This window comes from Cetorhinus maximus, chromosome 22, assembly GCF_964194155.1.
Source record: "Cetorhinus maximus chromosome 22, sCetMax3.hap1.1, whole genome shotgun sequence".
Taxonomy (NCBI): Eukaryota; Metazoa; Chordata; class Chondrichthyes; order Lamniformes; family Cetorhinidae; genus Cetorhinus; species Cetorhinus maximus.
The window spans coordinates 58,256,485-58,276,836 of record NC_135900.1 but is presented as its reverse complement, the minus strand read 5'-3'; the positions used below and the strand labels follow the sequence as shown (position 1 = coordinate 58,276,836).

Here is a 20,352-nt window from a genome sequence, read left to right as displayed (position 1 = left end):
GTGCAGTAGGGGACACAAGCTGGGAAGTTCTGGATTTGCTGAAATTTATGAAGACTGCAGGTGGGGATGCTGGCAAGGAAACCAGCAAAGGAGTCGATCTGGATGTGTGCATTACAATCCACTGTGTCCCAATCCTCTGTATGATAGATTTCTTTTAGATTGATGTTAGACAATCCACTCCTTCCATCCCCACCCCCATCCCCCCTTTACAAAGTAAGTGGCTTTCCAAGCAGGTTAAAGGGAGGGACAGAGCAGATGGTAGGGGATTGCTATTGGGAGGGACCAGTAAGAAGGGGTATGAACAGAGGCGAATATGGATAGGCACTCAATCTCTCAAATAACATAGCAGCAAGATGACTTTCTTCCTTTATGCAGCTGGAAAGTAAATTATGCACATAAGTGGATCAAGCTGACTATTTTGCCCATACTTCATGTGGGGAAAACTCTGATTGGCAAATCAGCATGGAGAGGCTTGTGGACACAAATGTATCCTAAACTCAATAGGGAAGTATGTAATCATCTTAATTCCTGTGGCCCACAACTCAACATGCCAATCAATCTGGTTTTATTTAGTTAGATTGTGTCTGATCTCAATGGCTTTCAACAGCCAAGCATTTATTCTATTTTTTACTACAACCTAATTGTTCTCATTTACTTGGAACAGAAGATTCTGAAACTGTAGGCCATGATGTAGGGGGAGGTCCAACTGATGAAGTCACAACAGATGAAACAGTGGGAGTAAAGGATGTTACAACACAAGAGGCAGTGCCACCAGATCGTGTTGATATAACCAAACCAGGTAGTGTTGACATTTTCACAGAATGTAACATGGTGTCCATACCTATAAAATACAGTTTCCAGGTTGCTAATTATCTTTCAAATTACTGGTGATGTTTAAGTAACAAAGGCCACGTGTTATTGTCCTTGTATTGAGTGCAACATATTTAATGATCTCTGAAATCAATTCTTATTGGTGATTTTAAAATCCTGTTTATTCAAAGACCAGGAGAATATCAGTAGAAATAATTTAAAACCATAATCCACTCCTTAAAAGAAGAGGGTAAATTTGGAGAAAATCAGTTTTTGTTTTGAACATCATTAAACCTCAAGAAATCAAGAGACTAATCACAATATATACTGTTGCAAAAACTGCAAAATTACATTTTACAGGAATTTTTATACATTTCAAACTTTAAAAATATTTTGACTTTGTGATGCCATAATGATTTTGCAGTGCACAGTCATCCACAAATACCATAAATTATGACAACCAACATTTATGTCCTCATTGGCAGTTCTGAAAGGAATGCAATATGTTTCCATGATCACAGATAGTACTACTTTAGCAATCAAGATACTTTAACAGTTAAATACATTTATAGTATTTGTGGATGACAGCACACTGCTAAATCATTATGGTATCACAAAGCCGATATTTTTTTAACATTAAAACGTATAATAATTCATGTAAAATGTAATCTCGCAGTTGTAGAACAGTATATCTTTTGATTATTGTATGCAATGTATCCGTTTTGTTAATAGCATAGTTCGAGTCACCAAACCACTAATTGGCCAGTTTGGGAAAAATCACTGTTGGGTGACTTTCCCATACAGTGCAGGTCATGACACCGTTTGATTCCGACGTTGAGTCCTGACCCAAACCCAATATCCTACTTGATGTTGTGAATCAATGTGATAATTTATTGTATAACTTCGCACGATTCCCTGACTTTGAAGATAATCCATTTCCATTTACCTGTTGTTCTATGACCTTGCAACAATTACTCGATTGACTTGACATGAGAACATGTCTGGTCTTGGGTATCACTAAACCCACATGTGTGATATTGCGCCAAACCCCTAACACCTCAAAGGTGTCTGGTTTCCCATGGTTATTTCTTCATTTTCTGTTTAATTTTATTCCAGCATTATACTTGAAAACCTGTTTTTTCTGCCCTGTCCTTTGGTTTTGCCACAAATCCTTGCAGTGGGATGAGACAATGGTGTTTCTGGAGAAGCTGTACAGGTGCCTCAGCTATTCGCCATGTATATTCATAATTTGGATGTTGGCCATTGACCGGTCGGTGGGCAGACAGCTGCTCTCGCTGTGCCCCCGCCTTCCTGAAGATTTAAATGGGGCGGGATGATGTCCGGGGTTCCCCCCGACGTCATCCCGTGTCATTTTCGCGTTGGCGAGTGGGCCCCGCCCCCTACTCGCCGACGGGAAAATTCAGCCCAATATTCCAGGTGTGGTCTCATCAAGGCTTTATACAATTGCAGCATGACATCTTTACTCCTGTACTCAAATCTTCTTGCAATAAAGGACAATATACCATTTGCTGCACCTAAATGATAGCTTTCAGTGATTCATGAACAAGGACATCCAGGTCCTTTTGGGCATCAGTGCTTCCTAATCTCTCACCATTTAAAAAATACTCTGCATATCTGTTTTTCCTACCAAAGTTGATAAATTCACATTTTTTTCACATTATATTCCATCTGTCATGTTCTTGCCCGCTCACTTAGCCTGTCTAAATGCCCTTGAAGCCTTTTAGCATCCTCCTCACAACTCACATCTTACATTCCGAGCTAGTTTTGCGTCATCACCAAGCTTGGAAATATTACATTTGGTCCCGCATCCAAATCATTGATATAGATTGTGAAAAGCTGAGGCACAAGCACTGAATATTTTTAAGGCAGAGGCAGATAGATTCTTGTTAGGCAAGGAAATCAAAAGTTTCGGGGGTAGAAGGGAATGTAGAACTCGAAACAAAAACACATGAGCCATGAGCTTGTTAAATGGCGGAGCAGGCCTGAGGGGCCGAATGGCCTACTTCTGCTCCTAGTTCGTATGTTCATATTGTCATGAAAATATAATAATTTTCCTAATGTAATTGTGATTTATTGTAAAAGAGGGTTAATAGTGGGGTTTGGATTAGTTTCTGTGTGTGTGTGTGGGATTTAGTTGAATTGGAGACAGCTGGTCTGGAGGCTTTGAGTTATCAACAAGAAGCTAGGTTTGAAATGCCAAATACGTAAGCATGGCTAAACTTTTAAAATGTGAGTTGTGAGGAAAATTTGCATTTATAGATAAATTAGGGTAGTTTGAATTTCAAAGAGATGGTAAGATGTTACACCTAGCCAGAAGAAGCCAAGCAGTGTATTTATTTTTCCCAAAGGTTACTCATAAAATTAGTACCATGAAAGATTTATATTATGAGAAAAATTAAGTTGCAAATACATATTGGAGCGATGAAATTTGCATTAAAAAGGAAGGAACATGTATAAAGGAGGTGAGGCTATGTGTCAGAGGAGAAGGAATTCCAAGATCTAACACAAGTGTGAAAAGCCCCAGCATCTGTGCATCAAGTTATTATCTACAGGAACCGAAGCTGAGAAAATTCACTTTGAATATCACTGTCCAGGGTATCGTGTTGCTTTGCCTGGGTCTGTTTAAATATATTACTTTTCTACTGTTGCATTAATGGAGGTGCCAGATTAATTAGGGGTTTTAGGAGTTATTATAGTAGTAATTTGTAGACCTATGTGTGTGCTTGAAATCTTTTCTTTTGCTAATAAATGTTTAATTTAGTTTTCTAAAAACCTCTGTAGTCGTGGTAGTCTTATTACTTCTGAATTCGGGGCAGGCATCTCGAGATAAAGTATAAATTGCAAGATAGTTGTGATTGCATGATCATGTGTCCCTCGCGGATTTGATCTGCCTGGCGCACATCATTTGCCACATCATGTATGCTCATATGATCCTTGTGGTACCCTTCTAGTCATAGCCTGCCAACCTGACCTGTTTGTTCCTACCCTCTGTTTTCTGTCTCAATTAATATATTAACATATTCTCAATCCACGCCAATATATTACCCCTAGTTGCAAGTGCTCTAATTCTGTTTACTAATCTCTTATGTAAGACCTTATCAAAATCTTTCTGAAAATCCAAATACGTTATGATGTGACAGTCGATGCGTGCCAGGCAGACCAAACCCACAAGGGATATCACAGTAGTTTTGCAATTTATATTTATTATGAGATGTGTGTACTGAATTCAGAAGTAGTGAGTCCACCAAGACCTTTAGAGATTTTTTAAAAATTAGATTAAAATATTTATTAACAAAATAAAAGATCTCAAGCACAATTACTTACTACTATAACAAATGCTAAAATTCCTAGCTGACCTGACTCCCACTTACACACTCTCTTTAAGGCAACAGTCCAAAGTAGATTTTAGATTTAAAACAGAGCCAGCAAGTTAACACAATACCCACTTGACAGTGGAATTCCAAACTTCAGTTACTTTGCTTACCAAACTTATGCACAAATGGTTGGAGGCTTCTTGAAGGCTGTTTCACACACTCCTGTTGGATCTTACTCCTTACATAGCCTTTCATTCTCCTTTTATATGTTTCTCTCTCTTTAATATGTAAATTTTATTGTTCCATGTCTTTGAAACTGTATCTTCCTAATAATATAAAAACTTTTATGTTGCCAATATTGTCAGTGACCTTCAGGAAAAATAAACACACTCCTTAGCCTTGCTTATCTGGATAGTTGTAAACAGACTAACATCCCTTTGAAATCCAACAATCCCTTCATTTATCTAAATGCACAAATTCCGTTCACACCTTACATGTTAAGCCAGCATCCATGTTTACTCATTAGCATGTCAAGCACATTTCTACACCTAGCTTCTTTTGATTATTTCAAGCTTGCGATCTACTTGACTCCAAATGTAATTAAATCACAGACAGAACCACCTATACTTACCCCCATAAACCTACTTCACAATAAACCAGAAAAATATTATGAAAATTATTATACTTTAGTCACAACATCCACTGGTTTCCCCCTTATAAATTCATCTAGTTACATCCTCAAAAGACTCCAACAGGTTTACCAAACATGATTTCCCTTTCATAAATCCATGTTGAGTCTGCCCAATCACATTATTATTTTCTAAGTGTTCGGTTATCACATCCTTTATAATAGATTCTAACATTTTCCTTACTACTGATATCAGGCTAACAGCTCTGTAGTTCTGTTTTCTCTCTCCCTCCTTTCTTAAATAGTGTGGTTACATTTACTACCTTCCAATCTGCAGGAACCATTCCAGAATCTATAGAATTTTGGAAGATGACCACCAATGCATCCCCATCTCTACAGCCATTTCTTTCAACACTTTGGGAGGTAGATAATCGGGTTCATGGGATTTATCAACTTTCAGTCCCATTAATTTCTCTAGTACTAATTTTTTACTAATACTGATTTCTTTCAGTTCCTCATTCCTACTAGACCCTTGGTTCTCTAATATTTCTTGGATTTTTTTTGTATCTTCCTCCATGAAAACAGATACAAAGTATTTGTTTAGTTTCGCTGCCATTTTGTAATTCCCCATTATAAATTCTCCTGGCTCTGCCCACATTTGTCTTTGCTAATCTCATGTTATGATAATTTATTCTCATATTCTATTTTCCCTTTTTTTTTTTATCAGTTTCTTGATTCTCCTTTGCTGAATTCTAAAAATCTGCCAAATCCTCAGGCTTGCTACTTCTTTGGGCAACAATTATGAGCCTCTTCCTTTGATCTAATACAATATTTAACTTCTGTTGTTAGTAATGGTTGAATCACTTTTCATTTTGGGTTTTTGTGCCTCAAAGGAATGTATATTTGTTGCAAACCAAGTATTAATTCTCTAAATGCCTACCTACCATTATACCTCTTAAAGTAGTTTCCCAATCAATCACAGCCAATTTGTCCCTCACACCTTTGTTTAGATTTAAGATCCTAGTTTCTGATTGGACGACATCACTTTCAACTTAATGTAAAATTCTATCATATTCTGGTCACTCTTCCCTCAAGACTCCTTTACAACAAGATTATTCATTATGCCTTCCTCATCACACAACCCTAGATGTAAAATAGCTCATTCTCTTGTTGGTTCCTCAACATTCTGTTTTAGAAAACCATCTTGTATACATTCCAGGAATTTGTCCTCCACAGCATTAGTGTTAATTAGATTTTCCCAGTCTATATGTAGATTTAAGCCTCCCATGATTATTGTATTACCCTTGTTACGTGCACTTCCAATTTCCTGATTTATAACGTGCCCTACATTATCGCTACTGTTTGCTGGCACCTGCTGTTTCTTAGCTCTATCCAAACTGATTCAACATCGTGATCTTCTGATATAAGATCCTGTCCCACTAATGTACTAATCTCATCCTTTATTAACAGTGCCACCCCATCTCCTTTTCCTTTTTGCCTATCCTTCCTAAATGTCAAATACCCTTGAATATTCAGTTCCCAGCCTTGGTCACCCTGAAGCCATTTCTCCATAATGGCAATTAGATCATCCCCGTTTACTTCTATTTGTGCTATCAATTCATCTACCTTGTTGCGAATGCTGCATTTATTCAGACTGCCTTTAATTTTGTCTTTTTAACAATTTCCTGTACTTCAACCCTTTGTTTCAGCTGACTTCCAATTTCACTTACTACTTTTCTTTCTACCATTACCAGCTTTGTTTCTCTCCTATCTGAATTCCCTCACTGGTTCCCACCCACCTGCCAAACTAGTTTAAATCCTCCCCAACAGCACTAGCAAAGGTCCCAGTCCTGCTAAGGTGTAACCTGTTCTCCTTATACAGGTCCCACCTGCCCCAGAACCAGTCCCAATGCCTCAGAAACTAAAGCCCCCCCCCTCCTGCACCATCTCTCCAGCCACACGTTTATTTGCTCAATCTTCCTATTTCTATACTTATTAGCACATGGCACTGGGAGTAATTCTGAGATTACTGCCTTTGAAGTCCTGCATTTTAATCTCTCCTGGTTCTCTAAAATATGTTTTCAGGATCTCACCCCGCTTTCTACCTATGTCGTTGGTACCAATGTGGACCACGACCTATGGCTGTTCACCATCCCCCATAAGAATATCCTGCAACTGCTCAGTGACATCCTTGATCCTGGCACCAGGAAGGCAATTTACCATCCTGGAGTCACAACTGTGGCCGTAGAAATGCAGGTCTATTCCCCTAACTGTTGAATCCCTCCCACTATTGCTCTTCTGCTCTTCTACCTCCTTCCTGTGTAGCTGAGCCAGCCCTGGTGTCACAGATTTGACTCCGGCTGCACTCTGTTGAGGAACCATCGCCCTCACCAGTATCCAAAACGGAAAACTGGTTAGTGAGCGAGATGGACTCAGGAGATTCCTAGACTGTTTGGCGGTCACCCATTCCCTTTCTGTGCACACTTTCTTAACCTGCGATGTGACCACCTCCCTAAATATGCTATGCATGTTGCTCTCAGCCTCGCAGATGCGCCATAATAACTCCAGTCGTCACTCGAGTTCTAAAACCTGGAGCTTAAGTTTCTGCAGCTGGTGACACTTCCTGCACATGTGGTTGTCTAGGCTACATGAAGCACCAACGATTTCCCACATGTTACAGGATGGGAATTCCACATAGCTGAGCTGCCCTGCCATGCCTTAACTTTACTTACTGTAAGATTCTAGGATTCGGGGCCACAGATACCTAAATAGGCAGTCGACTAATCATATGTAATTTTAAAATAGTTTATTAAGAAGCAACAGTTTAGCTATGATACATTAACTAATTAGACAGAGAAAAGTATATGACCTGTAACAGTTGAGAACGGTTTGGTGATCCCGGAGGACAAACAGACAGTTACCAGTGTGTGTTGATCTCAGTAGCTTGTGATAACAGCATTCTGTTCTCTAGTCGAAGTGTTAGGAAACTTTTCCCTTGATCTTCCTCCCCCTCCATTGGTCCATCTTCCACCTGAAGAAGGCAGCTGTCCAATGAGCACTGCCACTTTACCAGCACCACCTATGCAGGACCCCTCACCAGTATATGACCTAGCCCCTGTGCCTGAGCACTTGTTAATATACCCTTTTTCTGGGGGTTGGTAGCTTACCCAGTGTCAATCATCTATCCATCTGATCAATGGACACAGGGCAGGTACCCAAATTGTCAGGGTGGTTACCACCTCCCTGTTCATCATCCTGCTCGAGGTGAGCCTTTTAGATTACATCACACTGAGGGTCATATCCTGGTCCTTCAAAACAATTGCACAGATAAGGGGGTGCATAAGACACCATCCTACCAGCTTAGGAATGTCAACATGGCAGCCTGAACTAAGACTGTCAAAGTATCTAAGAGGGTCAAAGTGTTTAGAAACCATCTTTCCAGAGCTAGAATCAATGCTGTTTAGAAAATCCTATAAAGGTTCTATAATCTGAGATGAGGAGAAATTTCTTCACCCAGAGAGTGATGAGCCTGTGGAATTCGTTACCACAGAAAGTAGTTGAGACCAAAACATTGTATACTTTCAAGAAGGAGTTAGATATAGCTGTTGGGGCGAAAGGGATCAAAGGGTATGGGGAGAAAGCGGGAGCAGGCTATTGAGTTGGACGATCAGCCATGATCATAATGAATGGCAGAGCAAGCTCGAAGAGCCGAATGGCCTACTCCTGCTCCTAGTTTCAATGTTTCTATTATGCAGAAAATACCTGTTTATTCAAGACCCCGATTTCTTACATTACTCTAACTTTATTTTGCTTTATCTTAACTTTTTCTTCCCTTTGGCTTGCATCAATTAATTAATTTTAAGTAGCTGCTTTTACTTTTAAAGATTTCAGCTATTTCCTGACACACCCTAACAGCAGTTTCCCACCAACCAATCAGCTTACAATTTTCCTGTGATGTCACTATGATTCCCCCCCCCCCTACCCCCCAAACACTGTCAGCTCCTGAAAGCTGCCAATTAAAGGTGCTCCCAAGTAGGCCCAGTTCCTCTCTGCTCCCTGAAGGAAAGTGATGGTCCAATTGTACTTGACCAAACCCTATTTTGAGAACTGCATTCAGTTTTTGAGCACTGAAATTCAGGAAAGATCTATTAGTAGGGGTTAAGATATTAAATTATGAGGACAGGTTGCATAAACTTGCTTTGTATTCCCTTGAATTTAGAATGTTAAGGGTGAAAATCAAGGTTTTAAAATGATAAATTGATTCATTAGGGTAGGTACGGTGAAGCAGTTTCCCCTGGTGCAGGATTCTAGAATAAGAGAGTGTAATCATAAAAATAGAGCTAGGCTGCTAGGAGTAAAATCAGGAAGCAATTTTTCCACAGGAAAGTTACAGGGAATCTGCAGCTATCTCCCTTAAAATGTGGTGCCTGCTGAGATAGGGATTTTTCTCACACAAAGCTATCAGATGACGTGGAGAAAATGCCAGTAAGTTGAGTTCAGCTACAGATCAGCCCTGATCTAATTGAATTGCGGGACAACTTTAAGGGGTGGCCAACTCCTGTTCCTATCTTCCTTATACGTTAGACTGGAAAATCAAAGTTACACATAATTCTAACTACTGAATGATTAACATTTAATGTATACTTATCACCAAAATAGTTTCTTTAAATTATCAGTAGAGCTTTATTTGTAAGTGTAGTTAAGCCGTGTCCCCACACCACTGCATGTTTCTATTGTGAAACTCCTTGATGCTTTGCTTATTTATGTTTCTCCTCATGTTTTAGTAAGTAATGCCCCATTCAATTGTCAGGTGTTATGCATTGCCATAAACCTGTATTGACATAAAATTATTCCCCCGAGTGGTATGCAAGAATGGCACAATTTAGATCACTTCCTGATTTTCTTTCCTTCCCTACCCCTGGTCTGAATTTGGCTACAATTGATGCAGCCCAAATGAGATTAAAAGCCTCAGTGGATGTGGAGTGTGGGATTTGCAGGCCAATGTATCAGCCCATTAACCTATGACGTTACCACATCACATCAGTTTGCAATGATATCCAGTTTTATAAAAATCTACTGTATTGAAACAGCAATGTATCTCACAACATTTATTTTTAAGTAACGTTTTCACATGACCCTTTCTTTTCCCATTGAAATCTTCTAAACCAATGAATGTGAATAAAGACATGCCAAAAGAAGGACATATTATAATTGACTGTAGCAAAACTAGTGTGGGAGAAGGCACTAAAAGTTTGGACAGCCCTTTACCGGTTGTCTCTGATCAATCAAAGGAGAAGCCAGAAGGTAATGTATAATTTTACTTAGTAGCATGTTCAGATTTACTACAGTTCAAATTATTAGCCAAGGTTTCTAAGAATTGTGAGCTTGTGTCTTCAATGAGCACCGTATATTGAGTCATTGCTGTTCAACTTCTTCTTTTCTTCCAAACATAAAATATAATACTTTTCTTTCCTTTTTTGTCAATTATTCTATCCAATTCCCTTCATATTATTTTGCCGGATGGGTTATGAAGACTTTACTGCATTTTCTGAGAGGAATGAGTTTTAAGTGCCTTGGTCAATATTCCTCCCTCAAATACATCAGCAACCAGAAAAAGGTTAATTCGTCATTCATTTCAGGCTGTTTGTGGGATTTTGCTGTGCACTAAAAAGCTGTTTGCTTACATCGGTACATGACAAAGTAATTAATTGTATCGGACGTATTTTAAAATGTGTTTTAACAGGCAAAATATTTTTAACAGGCAAAATAAGACTTTTCTTCCTGTTCCCAAGCATCTGCCCATAGTTTTGTAGAAGTGCCACTGAGGATTCAGGTGTGCAGCGAACAATTTTCATTTCCATTCTGGATAGGATAACTTCCTAGACTTGTTCTGTGTAACTGACTTTTTCCCCGATTGCTTAAAATATGCTGAGCCCTCAAGTGGTAATTTTTAAAATTCATTCATGGAATTTGGGCATCGCTGACTGGGCCAGCATTTATTGCCCATCCTTAATTGCTCTTGAGAAGGTAGTGGTGAGCTGCCTTCTTGTACCTCTGCAGTCCATGTAGTGTAGGTACACCCACTGTGCTGTTAGGGAGAGAGTTCCAGGATTTTGACCCAGCAACAGTGAAGGAACAGGGATATATTTCCATGTCAGGATGGTGAGTGGCTTGGAGGAGAACTTCCAGGTGGTGGCATTCCCATATGTCTGCTGCCTAGATGCTAGTGGTCATGGGTTTGGAAGGTGCCGTCTAAGGAGCCTTGGTGAGTTCCTGCAGTGCACCTTGTAGTTAGTACACACTTCTGCTACTGTGCATTGGTGGTGGAGGGAGTGAATGTTTGTGGATGGGATGCCAATCAAGCGGGCTGCTTTGTCCTGGATGGTGTCAAGCTTCTTGAATGTTATTGGAGCTGCACTCATCCAGGCAAGTGAAGAGTTTTCCATCGTACTCCTGACTTGTGCCTTATAGATGATGGACAGGCTTTGGGGAGTCAGAAGGTGAGCTACTTGCTGCAGGATTCCTAGCCTCTGACCTGCTCTTGTAGCCACAGTATTTATGTGGCTAGTCCAATTCAGTTTCTGGTCAATGGTAACGCCCAAGATGTTGATAGTGGGGGATTCAGCGATGGTAATGCCACTGAATGTCAAGGGGCGATGGTTAGATTCTCTCTTGTTGGAGATGGTCATTGCCTGGCACCTGTTTAGCACAAATGTTACTTGCCACTTGTCAGCCCAAGCCTGGATATTGTCCAAGTCTTGCTGCATTTGGACATGGGCTGCTACAGTATCTGAGGAGTTGCGAATGGTGCTGAACGTTGTGCAATCATCAGTGAACATCCCCACTTCTGACCTTTATGATGGAGGGAAGGTCATTGATCAAACAGCTGAAGATGGTAGGGCCTAGGACACTACCCTGAGCAACTCCTGCAGTGATGTCCTGGAACTGAGATGATTGACCTCCAACAAGCACAACCATCTTCCTTTGTGCCAAATAACTCCAACCAGTAGAGAGTTTTCCCCCTAATTCCCATTGACTCTAGTTTCACAGAATTACAGTGCAGAAGAGGCCCTTTGGCCCATTGAGCCTGCACTGATACGTGAGAAACACCTGACCTACCTATCTAATCCCATTTACCAGCACTTGGCCCATAGCCTTGAATGTTATGACGTGCCAACTGCTCATCCAGGTACTTTTTAAAGGATGTGAGGCAACCCGCCTCCACCACCCTCCCAGGCAGCGCATTCCAGACCGTCACCACCCTCTGGGTAAAAAAAGTTTTTCCTCACATTCCCCCCTAAACCTCCTGCCCCTCACCTTGAACTTATGTCCCCTCGTGACTGACCCTTGAACTAAGGGGAACAGCTGCTCCCTATCCACCCTGTCCATGCCCCTCATAATCTTGTACACCTCGACCAGGTCGTCCCTCAGTCTTCTCTGCTCCATCAAAAACAACCCAAGTCTATCCAACCTCTCTTCATAACTTAAATGTTTCATCCCAGGCAATATCCTGGTGAACCTCCTCTGCACCCCCTCCAGTGCAATCACATCCTTCCTATAATGTGGTTGGTTTGATAGGACTCCTTGATGATATATTCGGTTAAATGCTGCCTTGATGTCAAGAGCAGGCAGTCTCACCTCTGCTCTGGAGTTCAGCTCTTTTGTCCATGTTTGAACCAAGGCTGTAATGAGGTCAGGAACTGAGTGACCCTGGCAGAACCCAACGTGAGCATCAGTGAGCAGGTTATTGCTGAACAGTGCCGCTTGATAGCACTATTGAAAACCCCTTCCATATATTCTGATGATTGGGAGTGGACTGATGGGGCGGTAATTGGCCGGGTTGGATTTGTCCTGCTTTTTGTGTACAGCACATCTATGCATATTGGAGCTTTGAAGAAGATGCAAAGAGGAATTTCCAGAATGACACCTAACATTTGGGCTCTTACTTATGCAGATCAGCCTCAAGGGTTAGGTTTATTTACTTGGAATAAGCAAAGGCTTAGAGCAGATATGATTAAAGTTTTTAAATGCTGATTAAATTTAGTGCAGTTGGGTTATTTGAGATGAATAGGGATTGCAGCGCTAGAAGGCATAAAGTTGTCTTGATGGTCAGGATTGATACACCCTGATAGTCTTTACTTGCCCTTCTAATACATTTATTTATTTGTGAGCCCACTTGTTAGGATGAAGTCACTACACTCCTGATTTCCTTGGTTTACTGTGTTTGTCCAGGTTACTCAAATTATTTACGCTGGCAGCTACGGGCTTTGCCTTCCTGAAACCATGCTGGTATCCCACCCACTATTTTACCCTGAACAACACCCAGTAATTTAACCTTCTATTATTTGCAAAGAATTAAGAGAGCAACTGGAAGCACAGATGCTTGTTATCAAAGCAATACATGCAAAAGTAGGACCAGCAGACAATGATGTGTAAAAACGGGGGCAAGATTTTAACCTCCACGCTAAGCAGGCAAGGGGAATAGTTTAAAATTCAAAAAGGGGAAGTCGGAACCTAACCCTCCTCCAGTGCATCACTTCAAGCAACAAACCTGCTCTCCAGAAACTGGCCTGCTATTTAAATATACCTATCGCTGGCCTTCTATCCAGCTTCACCTACTCCATCCCCCTTAAACAGTGTAAATTTAATCACATTTCTGCTTCTCTTTAGCTCTGAAGAAGGGTCATACAGACTCGAAATGTTAACTCTGTTTCTCTCTCCACAAATACTGCTAGACCTGCTGAGTATTTCCAGAATTTTCTGTTTTTGTTTGTGTTTATTTAAATATTTTAATCTGGTTGGTTGCAAGCCGGGAAGAATGCAAGAAATTTAAAGAGGACCTCTCAGAAACCCACAATACTGAGTTCAAATGCGCAATACTTCCCGGCTGCTACGTCTCCTCTGTTCCCCCACAACTAATGAGGCCCAAGTTGCTAGATCTTAATACAGTTTCTAAAATGAGGTAAAGTTGACCAATTGAAGGGTTTGTATTTACAAAACAGTTCATATATGAACAAAGTATAATTGAATCGTTCAGTTTTATTGGTACTGTTGCAAAACTTATTGTATTTTGGGCAGATCGTTTTTTAAAATATTTCCTGCTCATAATTTTCCTGCACTTTGTAGAGCACTTTGGGAAGTTTTGTTACATTAAAGGTGCTACATAAATGCAAATTATTGTTGAGTTCTTGGAAATGTCTTATTTTTAGAACTGGATACCAAATATGCCGTTTTCATGTAAATGTGCTAGGTAGCCGAATTGTCCCCAAGTTTCCTCTGCTTTCAGATGGTTGGAAGTCCCCGAGAATGGAATTATCAAAGAAATTGCTTTTTTATTCATTTTTTGAGGTGGCTCATAGGTTATAAAATTGTTTCCTCCCACTCTACACGCACACACAAATTTGCAGCCTTTCAAAAATGCCAGTTCTGCATTATTCAAACTGTTTGAAGTGCTCGATTTGAAGGATTGACCAGAGTATGTAGCTGTTGTGGAAATTTTTGATCGTTTGCTGATTTATGTTTTCCCTTGTGCTTTAGTAATTCCACTTTAGCCATGCACCATTCTTTTGTCAGATGTCTACCTGTATTTGTCATAAAACCATTCCTTAAATGTTGTGCAGGAATGTCACAATGTAGTTCAGTTGTTGATTTCCCCTCCTTCCCTGTAAAGAAACATCTGGTCTCAAATTGGCTACTATGGCTAACCCACATGAGATTAAAAGCTCAGCAGATATCGAAATGTGAGGGGAAAAAACAAATTGTCTCTGTGTATTAGCCCATTTATCCGTGATGTTACATCACATTGCTTTGCTATATCCAGGTGCTTAAAAATTAACCACAGTGAAACAGCAATTTATCTCTAACATTTTTTCCTATTACCCTCCCCTAAACAAATAGATATGACAGTGGACGAAGACATTATAATTTTGGACTGTACTAAATATACAACAACAGAAAGCCCTGTACCAGTTATCTCAAAAGAGAAGCCAGAAGGTAAAGTACAATATTAATTAGCGGCAAGAGTTGGTTAGTGACTATATGTTGCCTTACGTGCTTTCTGCGCACAAACTCAATCACACACACACACGGCTGGTGAACAATAAAGTAGGTTCTTTTATTTGAAGATAGAACTAATATATACAAGATATAGGGGAGCTCTACAAACAGATCTTAGATGTGGTCAGCCCACAGCTTGTGGAAGTGCAGACAGAGAGGGAATGGGTGACCATCAGTCAGAGGAAAGGTGTCAGACAGGTAGTCAGGAAATCCCCAGGGTGTATCTCGCTCGGGAACCATTTTTCTGTGCTAGAAAATGGTGAGAGTGATGGTTCCTCTGGGGATTGCATCCACGCTCATGGCACTGTGAGTGGCTCAGCTGCATGGTGGGGGAGGAAAAAGAGGGGAAGAGCAATAGTGGTAGGAGACTCAATAGTAAGGGGAACAGACAGGCGTTTCTGCGGCCGTAGACGTGACTCCAGGATGGTATGTTGCCTCCCTGGTGCCAGGGTAAAGGAACTGAATGGCTGCAGGGCATTCTAAAGGGGGAGGGCAAACAGACAGAGATCGTGGTACATATTGGTACCAACGACATAGGTAGAAAGAGGGATGAGGTCCTGCAATCAGAGTTTAGGGAGCTAGGAAGCAGATTAAAAAACAGGATTTCTCTGGATTACTTCCGGTACCATATGAGTATAGAAATAGGTTAGTCCAGATGAATACGTGGCTGGAGAGATGGTGCAGGAGGGAGGGCTTTAGATTTCTGGAACATTGGGACTGTTTCTGGGGGTGGTGGGACCTGTACAAGGTGGACGGGTTGCACCTGAACCAGAATGGGACCAACATCCTTGTGGGGAGGATGGTTGTGCTGTTGGGGAGGGTTTAAACTAACTTGGCAGGGGGATAGGATGCTGAATGGAGGTTCAGCAGGGGGAGATGCACAGCCAAAATTAGAAAAGAGAGCAAGTGAGTCTGGAAGGTGTAGAAATTATAGGCCATTTAAGGCACAAGGTTGGATGGCATTTATTTTAATGCGAGGAGTCTGATGAATAAGGTAGATGAGTTGAGGGCACAAATGCCGTCACAGAGACATGGTTGAGAGAGGGGCAGGATTGGCTGCTCAATATTCCAGGATATAGGGTCTTCAGGCGAGACAGGGAAAGAGGTAAAAGAGGAGGGAGTATTGCTCTATTGATTAAGGAATCAGTTACAGCAGAAAGGAGTAATGACATCTTAGAAGGCTCCTCAAATGAAGCCATATGGGTAGAACTTAAAAACAAAAAAGGAGCAATCACATTGCTGGGAGTGCATTATAGGCCCCCAAACAGTCAGAGAGAAATAGAAGAGCAGATATGTAGGCAAATTTCAGAGAAGTGTAAAAATAATAGGGTAGTAATAGTAGGGGATAGGGTAGTAATAGTAGGGGATTTCAACTTCCCCAACATTAACTGGGTTAGTCATAGTGTGATAGGTTTAGAGGGAGCGGAATTCTTAAAATGCATCCATGATAGCTTTTTAAGCCAGTACGTTGAAGGCCCTACATGAGAGGGGGAGGTCCTGGATTTAATTTTAGGGAATGAAGCCGGGCAAGTGGTAGAGGTATCAGTGGGGAACGTTTTGCAGATAGTGATCATAACTCTGTTAGATTCAAGGTTGTTATGGAAAAGGACAAGGATGGGCCAGAAATCAGAGTTCTAAATTGGGGGAAGGCTGATTTTAATAAGATCAGATATGATTTGGCCAGAGTGGACTGGGAGCAGCTACTTTTAGGTAAATCTGCGTCAGAGCAGTGGGACTCATTCAAGAAGGAAATAAGGAGAATACAGAGCCGACATATTCCAGTGAAGATAAAGGTTGGGACCAACAAATTCAGGGAACTCTGGATGTCAAGGAATATACAGGATTGGATAAAGAAAAAAAGGGAGGCTTATGGCAGATACTGAGGGCTCAAAACAGCGGAAGCCCTAGAGGAGTATTGAATGTGTAGGGGGAACTTAAAAAGAAAATTAGGAGAGCAAAAAGGGGGCATGAAAAAACATTGGCAGGTAAAATAAAGGAAAATCCAAAGTTATTTTACAAGTACATTAAGAGTAAGAGGATAACTAGGGAAAGATTAGGGCCCATTAAGGACCACAGTGGTAATTTGTGTGTGGAGCCGGAACCGTAGGTAGGGTTCCAAATTAATACTTTGTGTCGGTGTTCACAAGTAAGAAGGACGACGTGGGTATGAAATCAGGCAGAAGGACTGTGATATAGTTAAAGAAATTAGCATAGAAAGGGAGGAGGTTCTAAGTGGTCTGACAGGCTTAAAAGTAGATAAATCTCCAGGCCCGGATAAAATGTATCCCAGGCTGTTGAGTGTGGCAAAGGAGGAGATAGCAGGGGCACTGGCAATAATTTTCAATACCTCTCTGGCCACAGGAGAGGTGCCAGAGGACTGGAGGACAACCAATGTGGTACCATTATTCAAGAAGGGAGGAAGGGATAAATTAGGGAACTACAGGCCAGTCAGTCTAACCTCAGTGGCGGGGAAACTATTGGAAGCAATTCTGAGGGACCAAATTAATCTACACTTGGAGAGGCAGGGATTAATCAAGGACAGTCAGCATGATTTTGTTAGGGGGAGGTCATGTCTGACCAATTTGATTGAATTTTTTGAAGAGGTGACCAGGTGTGTAGATGAGAGCAATGCATTTGACGTAGTCTACTTGAACTTCAGCAAGGCTTTTGATAAGGTCTCGCTTGGGAGACCAATAACAAAGGTAAGAGCCCATGGGATCCAAGGCAATTTGGCAAATTGGATCCAGAATTGGCTGAGTGGCAGGAAGGGTGATGGTTGAGGGGTGTTTTTGTGACTGGATGCCTGTGTCCAGTGGGGTTCCACAGGGATCAGTGTTGGGTGCCTTGCTGTTTGTGTTATATATAAACGATTTAGACTTGAATGTAGGAGGATTAATCAATAAGTTCACGGATGACACGAAAATTGGTGGGTGGTACATAGTGAGAAGGATAGCCTTGGATTACAGGCGGATATAGATGGGCTGGTCAGATGGGCTGATCAGTGGCAAATGGAATTTAATACGGATAAGTGTGAGGTGATGCACTTGGGCAGGACAAACAAGACACGGGAATACACGATGAAGGGTAGGACGCTGGGAAGTACTGAGGATCAGAGGGACCTTGGTGAGCATGTCCACTGGTCCCTTAAGTAGCGGGACAGGTAGATAAGATGGTTAAGAAGGTATGTGGGATACTTGCCTTTATTAGCCGAGGCATAGAATATAAGAGCAGGGAGGTTATGCAAGAACTGTATAAAACACTGGTTAGGCCACAGCTAGAGTATTGCGTGCAGTTCTGGAATCCACATTATAGGAAGGATGCGATTGCACTAGAAAGAGTGCAGAGGAGATTTACCAGGATGTTGCCTGGGCTGGAAAGTTTTAGTTAAGAGGAGAGATTGAATAGACTGGGGTTGTTTTCCCTGGAACAGAGGAGATTGAGGGGGGACATGATTGAGGTGTATAAATTTATGAAGGGCATAGATAGGGTAGACAGTAGAAGGAACTTTTTCCCTTGGTGGAGGGATCAATAACCAGGGGGCATAGATTTAAGGTAAAGGGCAGGAGGTCTAGAGGGGATGTGAAGAAGAATTCTTTCACCCAGAGGGTGGTGGGAATCTGGAACTCACTGCATGAAAGGGTGGTAGAGGCAGAAACTCTCACAACATTTAAGAAGTATTTGGATGTGCACTTGCGATGCCATGGCATACAAGGCTATGGGCCTAGTGCTGGAAAATGGGATTAGAATAGTTAGGTACTTGTTTGACCAGCGCAGTCTCGATGGGCCGAAGGGCCTTTTTCTGTGCTGTAGACCTCTATGACTCTGAGATCTTACTCTCGGACTTGGCACATAAACACCAGCTAGTCACATGGTGCTTTACATCACTTCCTGCAGTGATAAGAAGTGTACACTATTTGCATATTCTCTTGAAGAGATATCGCAATATCATATAAACTCGAGTAAAAGTCACATTGAATGATGACCTCTAGTGGCGAGGAAGCTGAGGTATTGTCAAATTAAATACTTTTTAACCCATTATAAGAGAGGGCTGAAGTCTGTTAAATAAACTTTCCAAACTCGATCTCTGTTCAATAGTTTTAATCATGTACTGCTGCAAAAGGCCTAGTCTGTAACTGCATTTCTACTGCATTTTATAAACATTTCCTTCCTTTGCTATAGCCTTTGAGTGGAATGTCAGTGAGTCCACCTTCTACTCTCGCACGATACAAAGTTCCATATAATATTCTGTCCCTTTTAAAAAAAGAAAATAAACCAGCATTTGTAATCCCATCTACTAACCCATCATTGTAATTAGCTTTTTGTAACTTTTATAATGGCTAGGATTTATTTTTGCTATTGTTACCCACGTAGAGAAGTATTTGGTTGGTGTCACTCTTACCTTTCAAGTGCCCAAGCACTTAAAGCAATGGCTTCTTTCTTCCCAACCCCACATACCCTTTGCTTCTGAAATTTTTGGGCTTTGATTCCCGAAAAATAAGGATTGACTCCTACACGAGGTGTATGGAAAATTATGGGTTTTTTTAGGCCACATATCATGGGATGAACTTTTACATAAGATTGGCTTTTATGCGAGTATACTAAAATTATAAACTGAGATTTATAAATGAGTATTATAAGCTTGAGCTTGCAGTGAGCACCATTGTGATTGTACAACTTTGATTTCTCGACCAGGTAAAATATTGATTTGGGTTTACTTTTTTCAATTATTCCTTCCCGTTCCAGCATATGTTGTTTTGCCAAAACTTAGATTGGTTCATGTGGACTTTAAAGATTCCATGACATCTTTTTTAAAAACTGCGAGTTTTTTCAATGTCTAGGCCAACAACACACTCCAACAAGCAGCACCAAAGACAACCCCAGATTAATTGGTCATTCACTTCAATGCCATTACTGTAAGCAAAATGGCTGAACTATTTACTTACATCAGTACAAAACAAAGTAATTCATCATACCTGAAGAGTTTTAACATGTTTCTGAGACATGATCAAATATTCCTCTCAAATATTGCCCATGTGATTATGCAAGATCCAGGAAAATGTGGACCACTTTCCGTATCTTAGGAGCCTCCTCTCAACGAAAGTAGACATAGACAGCAAAGTTCATCATTGTCATGCATGTGCCTTTGGCTGACTGAGGAAAAGAATATTTGAAGACCAGGACATTAAACCCAAGGTGAAGGTCATGATTTACTGGGCAGCAGTGCTTCCCAGACTTCTGTATGCTTCGGAGATTTGGACAACCTACAACAGGCACCTCAAAACACTGGAGAAGTACCACCAGCAGTACCTTTGCATGATCCTCCAAATCTGGTGTCAAGAAAGGCAGTCCAACAGCAGCATCCTCTCTCAAACTAACCTGCCCAGGATCAAGGCATTAAGCACTCAAAATCAGCTCTGCTGGTTGGGACATGTCGTTCATATGCCTGACACCAAACTCCTTAGACCACTTTTCTATTTGGAACTTGGTCATGGGAGGAGACTCCCAGGAGGACAATAGAAACTC

The 20,352-nt window shown here is 41.1% G+C and overlaps 1 protein-coding gene across 2 annotated transcripts in view; it reads left to right on the top strand.

Moving 5' to 3' along the window:
* The window catches only part of iqub (IQ motif and ubiquitin domain containing), an 87,354-nt gene that overhangs the window by 16,194 nt on the left and 50,808 nt on the right, over positions 1–20,352 (top strand). The window contains exons 4-6 of one of the 2 annotated variants that reach the window (XM_078568377.1): positions 665–799; positions 9,958–10,077; positions 14,671–14,766. In XM_078568377.1, coding sequence (XP_078424503.1) covers positions 665–799; positions 9,958–10,077; positions 14,671–14,766 — 351 coding nt within the window. The remainder of the gene's footprint in view (positions 1–664; positions 800–9,957; positions 10,078–14,670; positions 14,767–20,352) is intronic. The other variant, XM_078568378.1, reaches the window with a different exon arrangement.